Below are 12,199 nucleotides of genomic sequence, written 5' to 3'. Positions count from 1 at the left end.
TTCCCCTTTTATTTGAACCACGGTACCTTCATCTCGCCTGCCTCGCACCCTGACCTCACTTACCACAGCGTGACGGGCGCCTACCCAGAGACTCGTTTTCCCAGTCAGAATCCTGACGTTCGCTGTGGCAGTTCCATCTCAGCTTCCACCTTCCCAAACCCAGACACGTGGTGTTGGCGGGCCTTGCCGGCCTCTGGCGAGACCCCACCCAGGAAGGCGGACCGCATGAAGGCCCGGTCCAATCAGGATGAACCATGACGTCAGCTTCACCATGGCTCCACCCCCTGGCTCCGTGGTCTATAAAATACGAAGCAATCCTCAGAGTCGAGTTGTATGGGATGAAAAGGAGTTCTTTGGAGTGGGAGAAGGATTGGAAGGTTGCAGTTGTTAGTGACGGGGTCATTGTGAAGGTGTTCCGCTGCTTGGCTCTGACCACGTCCCGCCTCGACGGCCCGACTGCTGGTCCACGCACACCCGACCTCGACCAGGTCTCTTGCCTGGTCCTGTGGACTGCTCCATTTCTCGCCTCGGACTCCGTTCTCTCCACTCAAGCTCCTTGACGGACACGATCTCCACACGTGCGGCTGTGGACCGAACCGCACGACCTTTGTCAGGTGCCGCACCACGGAGCACCCTTTCTCCAGAAACGCTCAGGTACCAGAAACTGTGACCTCAACTCCCTCCCACCCTGGTTGCAAAAGGTCCCCTTTTCTTTTCATTGGGTTTATTTTGTCTGAGTGTGTGGCGCCTGTCCGTTAGATAAGCCTGTTTAAGACCGTTATTGTTGTAATTGTTGCTTTTATTAGTCTCACGTTAAGTCTGCACTGTGTCTGCTTTTATAAGTTGCTTGCATAATTGTCACACCACACCTCTCTCATCTTTCCCCTGTGTAACACACCAATAAATCTTTTTCCTGTGCCACATGCTTTTCCCCGCTTTAGTGTAAATAAATCATTGTAGAAATGTTCCTAGCTCGTCTTTGTCTTTTCCTCCATTGGTCCAGCATGGTTCGGATCTGAGTTTAGCCGGGTATTTATTCCCGATAATCCGTTCCTTCGAGCCGGTACGTCCTTGGAAGTTCCGCTCGGCTGCATCCGATCCGGAATGGTAGTCGGTACTCTACCGTAGTCGGTAGAGTGATCCGGTTCGGGCAAGGCGTACCGAGGACTTGGTTCCCCTGTAGTTGAAACCGCGTGGTTAATTAGGTAACTTGATTCTGGACAGGAGGGACCCCATGCCACGTGGTTGAGGTATTGGCGTCCACGGTCGGTTAAGCGACCCGCCGCATCACGGAATTATCTGTGAGTGACGGCCTACAATTCCGGGGAGTCTGGTGGGAATCGATGTAAATTCCCCCACCTCGTGGTCGTTCTCGCCACCGGACCCCGACCCGCAACAATATATATATATATATATATATATATATATATATATATATATATATATATATATATATATATATATATATATATATATATATATATATATATATATATATATATATATATATATATATATATAGTACATCCCGGTTAAAATAGGTGTACTATATCCCTGTGTTCTAAGAGGCGACCAGGGTTGCGTCAGGAAGGGCATCCGGCGTAAAACATGTGCCAAATCACTATGCGGATCATACGGATGATCCGCTGTGGCGACCCCGTACGGGAGCAGCCGAAAGAAGAAGAAGAAGATACATATATACATATATATATACATACATACATATATATATATATATATATATATATATATATATATATATATATATATATATATATATATATATATATATATATATATATATATATATATATATATATATATATATATGGATGGATGGATGTTGAAGCCAAAATCTCCTGTCCTCTAAATGTTGTGGAGTACTGATTTTTATTTTTAGTTGTGTAACTGTATGGTGATGTGATTGTGCTTGTCCAGGCGAACTGTGTACGATAAAAATACAGATACGGACATCAAGCTTACCGACGAGCAGGTGGCCCTCGTCCGTCGGCTGCAGCAAGGCAGATATGGAGATCCGAGCATTGATCCCTATGAGGTGCTTTGTTGTTGTTTTCTTTTGTTAATGAAATGTATCATTTCATCCTAAACTTTTCAGATTTTTGTTTTTTTGACTGCTGTGCTTGTATCGGAAATGTTTGTGTCTTCAAAAGTTTAAACTCTGTCTTGGCAAGCATTTTTTATGCTTTGGTGTAATCGCAGTGCCTCTTGACTTTTCCTGCCCAACAGCCTGCCTCCGATTTCTTCTCAAGCCAAGTCATGATCCACCCTGTTACGAACACACCTGCTCACAAACGCAGTTTCATCCCATCACTCTCCGACAAAGAAAAGGTGAGGCCTTCGGCTGAGGCTTTTCTGTTCTTTAACCTCGATGTGAAAATTTATTGGAGAAGCTCTTGGATGTCCAGTGGTGTTTCGCCATCACTAACCCCGTACTGTGATTTGTTAACTTTCAGCAGATTGTAAAGGGTAACCTGAGAGTTTGGGTGGTGATGTGTGTGTGATCACGAGTATCATCAGAGTTATTTCACAGCAACCTAATGCTTCTTGCTTCCTTTATGTGAGCTTCCTCGTTGACTACTCCTGTCGTGAAACTGGACATTTTTGCTTTCTGAGGTTCTGATAACAGGGTCAATCATTCAAGCAAATAGACTTTTTTTTGTCATACGAAGTCCGTCTAAAAAGTAACGGGACTGAGCGTGCTGTGTGCTCCACTTACATAACTTGAATGAACGGGTTGCGTCAGTCTTTCACAACATTCCAGCAATACATATGATTGGTGATGGTTCACTGCTCATTGTGTGATTTTTTTTTTTTTTTTTTTTTTTTTTTTTTTTTACAGGTCGTGCTTTACATGTTGTCTCGTCTGAGTCGTCGCGCTATGAGTCGTGAGCAGAGAGCCAATCTGCAGTTTCTTGCCAAGCTTGGCAAAACACCTTCCGAATCCTTCGCAATGCTGCAGCAAGTCTATGGGGAAGAAACGATGTCACGTTCATATGCATTTGAATGGAACAAGAGGTTCAAAGAGGGACGGGAGGAGGTTGAAGACGATCCATGGTCTGGAAGACCTTCAACGAGCAGAACGGCGGACAACATCGAGCGTGTGAAGCAGATTGTGCACGCAGATCGTCGACTCGCGGTGCGGATGATTGCTGAGGAACTTTCCATCAACAAGGACACTGTCTGGAGCATCATCACTGAAAATCTCGAAATTCGCAAGGTGTGCGCAAAGATGGTCCCCAAGCTGTTGTCCGAGGACCAGAAACAGCAAAGAGTCACTGTCTGTCAAGACATTATCCAGCGCTTCGATGACGATCCAGACCTGCTCGGGAAAGTCATTACTGGTGATGAATCGTGGATATTCAAATACGATCCCAAGACCAAACGGCAGAGTCGTCAGTGGAAAAGTCCGGCATTACCAAGACCAAAGAAAGCAAGGATGTCGAGGTCGAAGGTCAGGGTGATGCTCATCGCGGTTTTTGATATCAAGGGCATCGTCCACTTCGAGTTTTTACTACAGGGTCAAACAGTGAATCAATACGTGTACAAGGAGATCCTCCGGCACCTCATGAGATCAGTCCGGGACAAGAGGAGGGATCTGTGGGAGAACAACGCCTGGGTGCTCCACCATGACAACGCCCCTGCTCACAGTGTTCTGAACATCCGACAGTTTCTGGCAGAGAGGAACGTGCCAACTCTGGAGCAACCCCCGTCTATACCAGACTTGGCCCCTTGCGATTTTTTTCTTATTCCCTAAACTCAAGGGGACCTGATTTCCTGATGTAGAGGCCATCAAAAGGGCCGTGACGACGGAGCTCCGGAGGATTCCAGAAGAAGCCTTCCAGGGGTGCATTGAAGCGTGGAAGAAGAGGATGGACAAGTGTGTGAGACTGGAGGGAAACTATTTTGAAAGGGCCAAGCTGTGATTTCAATATATTTTTTTGGCATAAAATTTCTGTGAAGTCAGTCCCGTTACGTTTTAGACGGACCTTGTATATTTTCTCCTGAATTTTGGAGAGACAGGAGAAGAGGATGCAAAACATGAGATAAATTTCATTTTATAAGACTGATTATAAGAGCACACTGGTTTGATTTGAACAATTCGAGGGATACCTTTACATTGTTACAGTCGTCGGTCTCTGCTGACCAATGCACTTGCCAGGTGGGTATGGGACCATGGGTCACCACATCCACCAGTGATTTGCGTATGTATCACCGTTCAACACCGCACAACCGTCGGCCAATCAGCCTATCAAAATGGCCGAGCAACCGAGACTGGCATCCCGCTTTTAACAGCGCTTTAATGCACAAACCTAATTCACTTGGCCAATGGGTTTATTCCAATTTCCTATGTCCTTATGGAGTTCCTGTTCCCCAATGGCCACAAAACAGGTTCTCTTTAACAAGGGAATCTATTACAATGGACATTGGGGTGGGGAAGAAAAAGTGCATACGGCCACAAGCTGCGATACAGAACGGATGGAAACCAATAAATAAATAAATAAATAAATAAAAACAAGTGCCCTCAGAACCACAATGAACTTGATTTTTTTTTAATCACATTCATATAGGGGATACACAGGACTTGGGGAAGAGAGTGAAAGAGAATCGAGATGATCTGAGGTGAGAGTGGCCCTGCTTGTGCCTGGTTTTGGTGATGAGCCAGAGCATGGTATCGAGGGGTTCATCCTGCCTGCAGGCTTCACGTGCTACTAATATTGTGTAGACTCTGGCAGGAACCACAGTGCTGTAAGCAGACTACAGTGCCATAGGGGGAAAATGTGGCAAAGAGAACACAGCTGCCACCTCCAGAGATATATATATATATATATATATATATATATATATATATATATATATATATATATATATATATATATATATATATATATATATATATATATATATATATATATATATGTCTCGAGCACTCTTTTAGATCTTCCCGCAGGCCTTGATAAACCACCCATGATGCACACTCCTCAGTCCCCGTGGACATTGCGAGAGGATCATGTGCCTGTGCTGATTGGCTGGGGGTCTGGTACTTTCCCGATAACATGTTGGCTTTGCTTCCAATATGTGACTGCGGAATGACCATTCCTGATGCGGCATGACCTTTTGTACAGTCCTGCTTCTGAAAAGAATGGAAAAACACAAATCGGACAGAGGTACACGAGGAACGTGGCAAAGTATAAGGGAAAGGAAATGCAGGGGCTTAGACACAAACATTTTTGGCGGGAATATGAGGGACTCGCTAAAACATTTCATTCGGCACTCCCTCGTTAATAACTTTAATTACACTAATACGGGCCCGTAGGTGCGTGCCAGTATGTGCAGCTTCGTTCCTTCTCTCTCGTAAACGATGACTGGATTGGAGCATTTTTTTCACTTAGACCGGACCAACCGTATCATAAATGGCCATAACTTGGGAAACACCTGGGAAACATACTCAGGTCCCCAGCATCAATTGTGACTTCATATCAAACGAAGAAGAAGAAGAATTGTGACGCCCCCTCTCTCTCGCCCCCCCTCTCTCCCCCTAGTCTCGCCCCTCTCTCTCGCCCCCACTCTCGCCCCTCCTCTCTCCCCCTCTCTTGAATTGTGATGCCCCCTCTCTCTCACCCCCTCTCTCCCTCCCCTCTCTCCCTCCCCTCTCTCCCTCCCCTCTCTCCCTCCCCTCTCTCCCTCCCTCTCTCCCTCCCCTCTCTCCCTCCCTCTCTCCCTCCCTCTCTCCCTCCCCTCTTTCACCCCCTCTCTTGCCCCCCTCTCTTGCCCCCCTCTCTTGCCCCCCTCTCTTGCCCCCCTCTCTTGCTCCCCTCTCTTGCTCCCCTCTCTTGCTCCCCTCTCTTGCTCCCCTCTCTTGCTCCCCTCTCTTGCCCCCTCTCTTGCCCCCCTCTCTTGCCCCCTCTCTTGCCCCCCTCTCTTGCCCCCTCTCTTGCCCCCCTCTCTTGCCCCCTCTCTTGCCCCCCTCTCTTGCCCCCCTCTCTTGCCCCCTCTCTTGCCCCCCTCTTGCCCCCCTCTCTTGCCTCCCTCTCTTGCCCCCTCTCTTGCCCCCTCTCTTGCCCCCTCTCTTGCCCCCCTCTCTTGCCCCCTCTCTTGCCCCCTCTCTTGCCCCCTCTCTTGCCCCCCTCTCTTGCCCCCCTCTCTTGCCCCCCTCTCTTGCCCCCTCTCTTGCCCCCTCTCTTGCCCCCCTCTCTTGCCCCCCTCTCTTGCCCCCCTCTCTTGCCCCCCTCTCTTGCCCCCCTCTCTTGCCCCCTCTCTCCCCCCTCTCTCGCCCTCCTCTTTCCCCCCTCCCCTCTCCCCCTCCTCTCTCGCCCCTCTGTAAATGTATTCACAAATGTCTACCAAGCACAACAATTAATTCAAACCTTGGGAAAAAACAGCTTTCAAACCTTGGGAAACACTTGGGAAAACAGCTGAAACGAATGAAGAACGATATCAAACCTTGAAAAGGCACATACTCAGGTCCCCAGCGTCAATTGTGACGTCATACCAAACGAAGAAGAAGGAGAATTGTGATGTCAATTGTGCAAAAAAAAAAAACCTAAAAAAAAACCCATTAATTGTGATGTCGTTTGTGATGTCATAGCACCGTGTCCTGTCATTGGTTGACAGACGTTATTGGTCATTATTGGTTGACAGACAATATATAGGTCGTTATTGGTTGACAGACATTGGTCATTGTATCACGTTATTCTTTTTATTACTGCCAATTATTGTGCTTTTATTATCATTATTAATATGTTGTTATCATTATTCTGAGATATCTTTGAGAAAAAATGGCATGATACGGTGGAACGACACTTCAGCTGCGATATATATATACACCTTTCCAACACTGAAAAAAGCAATAAAATGGCCGTAACTTGAGAACCACTCGGCTGATTAATATCAAACCTTGAAAAGGCACATCCGCGGGTCCCTGGCAATATTCCTGGCAAGTTTCAATCAGATCGGACCAGCGGTTGTCGAGAAATGGCGGTTGCAGACAAACACACACACACACACACACACACACACACACACACACACACACACACACACACACACACACACACACACACACACACACACACACACACACTGCTGGAATTATAGATAGATGGCACATGTGCTAACATACACTTGGAAATAACTATTATAAACCAAACCCATTTAACCATTAAGCTAGATCTGTAATGATGCAATGATTTTCCGAAGTTGTCGACTTGGTGTCATTCCTGAGCTCTTGGAAATGTGCCAACGGTTATTGATCGCCTCCCCCTCAACCTCTTTTTCTTCGCCCTTACATGATCCTCCCACTTGTATTGAAAAAATAGATTATCAGATATGTACTTTTCTTCCTCAATTTGTCGGTTGTATCTTAATCTTTACCCCAGAGATTATTTAACTGTTCCATTTTCTTCCTGAGCAGTGCTGTTTAAGTATTGAGAAATAGAACATACTGTACTATCGAGATGAACACATTTGCTTCCTAATGCAGGTTTCCAAGCTCGTGCATGCCATCAAGATGGGCTGGATCAAGCCCCGTCTACCGCGTGATGATATGCCGCGCTACTACGACCTCTGGGCCAGCGAGGATCCTCGGGCAATAATGGGTCGCCACGGGATGCATGTTCCGGCTCCACGAGTACCTCTTCCTAGCAATGCTGAATCCTACAACCCTCCGCCAGAGTATCTGCTCACTGAAGAGGAGGTTTGTTTAGCTTTCTGGTGACTTTTACTCCATGATTTGCAACATGACCAGGCCAACATTTGTTTGACATAGTAACCGTAATAAAGGTGGAGTAATCCATAACTAAGATATAAATAACTCACACTTTCATATTCGCTTTAACTTCAGTTTATTGCTTTGTAATGTGCAGAGAAATCACAATTCATAACTCATGCTTTGTGGGAGTTTCAGATTTTGTTCAATTAACTCTTCCTCTCAGTAGCTCAATCTCAATTTGCCTCTTTCGTCTTCCCTTCTCTCTTCCTTCCCTTCTCTCTCTCCCTCTCCAGCCATTCCCTTGTAGCAGCTTTCTCCTGTAACCATAACAAAAGGTCTCCCTGCCGGATTACTGAACTGCTCCTTTAAAACGGCAGTATCACTCAGCACCAGCGATTCTGCTTTAAATCACTCCAAAAAAAACTTTTAGATAGTACCAGAAAGTATCATTCAAGAATTCCTACTGACCTGGAAGCCACAACACCCCCCCCCCTCAACCCAGATCGTTTCTGTTGGTTAAGCCATTGTAAGAATCGCATCTCCCAGCCCACTTGGGAAACAAAATCTATGGCCTGACATCAGCTATTGAGGAACTCCATGTCAGGCATATTTTACTGGATGTCAATGTGTTCAATGACCTTCAGAGTATTCTGGAAGTTTCCTTGTCCTCTGCAGAAAAGTGTCAAGGAGGTGGACTACCACATCACCAAATTGAGCAAGTCACTGGGCCACATAGTCTGGTTACTATTTTCTTTTTACCTTTGCCACTGAAGGTGGAAGGAGGTTATGTTTTCACCCCTATTTGTTTGTTTGTGTGCAAGATATCTCAAAAAGTTGTGCATGGATCCAGATGAAATTTGGTGGGCAGGTTGCGTGTGTGACAAGGCTGAATTGATTCAATTTTCGCGAAGATACGGATCCGGAACCGACTACTAGAAATTTTTAAGTGATTCTTCACCCTTGAGAGATCGGGCTAAAAATGATGTATTGTTGCGGGGCCTGGTATCGGCCGTGTGCACGTCCGCTAGATGGAGCCGCAAGTCGGCTCGACCAATCGCCCGGAATTCAGATCGTACTTCTCCGGAAAACTCCGGAGAATACAGGTCCTTTGTTTTGGACCGTGAAGTGTCAATATTTCCACCACGTGGTACAGGGTTATTCGCCGAATTTCAAAATACCCAGAGACCACGTAGCGATCTACCGAGTCTTCACACCCTCGACGGCACCCGTACGGAAACGAGCCGCTTTGCACGCTCGTTCCGTGTGCGATTCCGAGCGGTTTAATCGCCGAGAACCGTCGGTCATGATTGTCCCGTTATAACGGCAATTGCCAGCTAATTCCCCGGCACGCGACACGCTCAGTCAATGAAAGAATAGATACGAACGAGCTGAAAACATTTAACAAATGGGGGTTTATTTATACAATAGGTGGGGAATGAGGGAAGCACGTAAGGGCAGAGCTAAACCGATTATTAATTGCAAATTTATACAGCACAAGCACTTAAACAATTTACTACTTAAAGACGGGGCCCACAGGACACACACACGCACACACAAAGAATCGGACCAACTGGTCTTTAATTGGACCTCCAGCCCGGAGGACAGTCGGGCTGAAGATCAGGTTGGCTGGCTGGCTACCTGGCCGCGAGCGCGCGGCTGGGCGTCCACTCCTTTCCGGGGCTCCGGTCACCGAAGGACGGACCAGCGCAGCTGAACCTAGCTGAGGTAGGACGAGGTGATCTCCCTCGACCAAATAGGGTCGCTCGCTCTAATGCGCCAGATGAGGCACCTCTTAAGCGCGAGATGCAGTCCACCACGAGCCCAGGCAGAGACGCCGCACTCCAGCAGACCCAGGACACCGCACACTCTTTTTTTTTTTTTTTTGCTCATGCCGACCACACTCTCTCTGTCCTTCCTTCCAGGGAGGGCCCTCTTTTTATGGCCACTCGCCTTCTCATTGGTCGGAACCATCGCGCAATTCCCTGGCCGCCCTCCATTGGACAGGCGCACGGTAGGCGGGGCAACTCCCACCCCCCTGGGCGGAGTCCAGAGCAGAGGCGTTTGTGGTTCCGCCCAACGCCTTTCCTCTGACCGCGTGTCTAATGGCGATCGTGTTGAGTCGGAGACGGGGCGGGGAAGACGCCTGCTCCTTGCCGATTGGCTAAGGAGGAACGCCATGCCTACGCTAGGCTCCGCCTATGCGCGCGCCTGCTGGCAAGCGCACGAAGAATGCTGCGAGCGTCATGGCGTCAGGATGGAAGTGAAGATGGCGTTGTTATCGTTGGTGTTAAATAAAAGAAAACCTGACACTTAAAATAACTTCACAGCGCATTTACATGTATTCACCCATTAGACTAGGGGATGTAAGCTATCTATAAAACACATACTTACTGATATAACTAATCTATAGGACCTGAATGTTGTGTGCGATAGGTTTCCAAATTCGTAACAATATAACACGATGTCTCAAAACGTTTTGGGCGGATTCAGATGAAACTTGGTGGACACATTGTGTGTGGCAAGGAAGAATTGATTCTATTTTGGTGAAGATCAGAATCTGGATCCGGATACGAGATTTCTTTAATTTTTCAAGTGATTCTTCACCATTGAGAGATGGGGCTAAAAACGACATATTTATTGGGCCTGATGTGTTCTATTGGATCGGGCATTGCGTGGTGGAGGTATGCGCTCTTCCGAGTGCCTTTCTAGTTTGTTAAAGCAGTCAGCCTTGAATGACTGTCGAGCTGAGGTTATCATTTGGAATGGCTGCCAAGCATGAACTTTCATTTTAGTGCGATGGTTGATGTCGGTGCCCAATAAACCAAGGAATTAAGCAGAATGTGAGAGTCAAAGATGTGACTTGTTAACAAGCCCTCAAGCCTCCCTCCAGGTTATAAATGAACTCATACCAACGTCATTTTAAATTGAAATGTCCGGCCACAAGTCTACTTTATTTTGATACTCATTATTAGTCATTTTAATTTTAGTCTTGGACAAATTTTGAAAAAAAGGGCTTAAAAAAGGTAGTTGGAAGCATTTCATGTTAATGATTGGCATTCAGGCTCATTTTGTACTTTAGGGTATGCTGAGTTTGATTAAAGTGTCTGCCACATTAGATTCTGAGTTTTTAACCCTATGATGGCTGACTCAAATGTATTAACCCCATGTCCGCTAGAATGCAAAATGACCACTGAGGCAGTACTTTATGATTGGCAATAAAAGACACAAGAAGGCTTTTTGTTTCAACTCCTCAACAGCAGACAGGACAAAAGTAATTAAGCTTCCTACATTTCCCCCAAATAATAAGGTAATTTGCCCTTCCCAGATGACCAGAATACACCCCTCCCCCAAACAACAAAGAAATGAAGTATAAAGCAATGCGAAATGACAGAAGTCCCGTGAAGACTGACATTGAATTTCAGATAAATTACGTATAATATTGTTGCGAATTCGCGCCCGCCGGCGTGCGAGCGGCCACGTAACTCGAAACGCGGCACGTCGCCCACCGGACGGACAATTCCGTCGTGGCCCTCTCGGACTAACACCGGGAACTAGTCACGGGTGGGCCTTTCGGCCTCACCACGATCGTGCCAACCGCCCCCCCGCGTGGGATAGGGTTGTTCGCCAAATTCGACCTACCTAAGTACCCACACGGAGGGTAGACCAGGCGATCGCACCTCGCCGCAGGTCGACCCCGGACACGGGCCACTGAAGCGACCCGTTCCGTACTATCGGGATAACTGAGCGGTGTTATATCGTCGACCTCGACGGTTCCGATTAATTATTATCGGACGTATTTAGCCCACTACCAACCCTTTACGTGAAGTAAGATGGAGATTCAATTAAAGAAAAGACGAAGCGAAACGGGAAAAACAGTTCAACATAAGGCACATTTATTCCGCGGCAAATGGAAAGCACACATATACAATTACAACAATTATGCACCAAAAGCAAATGTAACAAAAGGAACACAACAATGCAGATCTACTACGCGAGCACATGGCAACACTTACACAGTTTTACTTTACAGACGGCGCCGACAACACATATACTCAAAAGCAAAAGAAAGGGGCCACCCTCAAATACAAGGGGACAGACGGGGCTGTGGGCCGAGACCGGGCGGAGCCTACCCGTCTTGTGATGAGCCGCAAATGTCGCGGCGGTGCCCCGACTCCGCGCTCCTCCGCGGGTTTCGTTGGCACTGCTTGGAATGGGGTGGGAATGGGGCCCCCTTTTCGCACTATCTCAGCGCGGGGGGAAACAGGGGGGGTTGTTGATGCTCTGGGGAAAGAGGATAGGTGGCTTGCTTGGGTCCCGCGACGAGCGACTCCACTGCGACCTCGACCGCGTTCCCGGCTTCCCCTCTCTGCAGCTCCCCGACAGACTCCGAACCCCGACAGACCGACTCTCCTCCAGACCCGTCTTGACTGCTGCTGCCACACTCTGCTGCTGCCACACTCTGCCGCTGCC

At 47.4% G+C, this 12,199-nt stretch overlaps 1 protein-coding gene across 1 annotated transcript in view; it reads left to right on the top strand.

The window, feature by feature from the left end:
• The window catches only part of BOP1 (BOP1 ribosomal biogenesis factor), a 169,841-nt gene that overhangs the window by 94,847 nt on the left and 62,795 nt on the right, over window positions 1-12,199 (top strand). The window contains exons 6-8 of the mRNA XM_085891535.1: window positions 1,939-2,056; window positions 2,248-2,349; window positions 7,502-7,714. Of these exons, the coding sequence (XP_085747661.1) occupies window positions 1,939-2,056; window positions 2,248-2,349; window positions 7,502-7,714 (433 nt within the window). The remainder of the gene's footprint in view (window positions 1-1,938; window positions 2,057-2,247; window positions 2,350-7,501; window positions 7,715-12,199) is intronic.

Source organism: Eptatretus burgeri, chromosome 8 (assembly GCF_056783735.1).
Source record: "Eptatretus burgeri isolate ZD-2024b chromosome 8, Ebu_testis_v1, whole genome shotgun sequence".
NCBI lineage: Eukaryota > Metazoa > Chordata > Myxini > Myxiniformes > Myxinidae > Eptatretus > Eptatretus burgeri.
The sequence above is the reverse complement of the archived record's forward strand: the minus strand, read 5'-3'. Positions and strand labels throughout refer to the sequence as shown.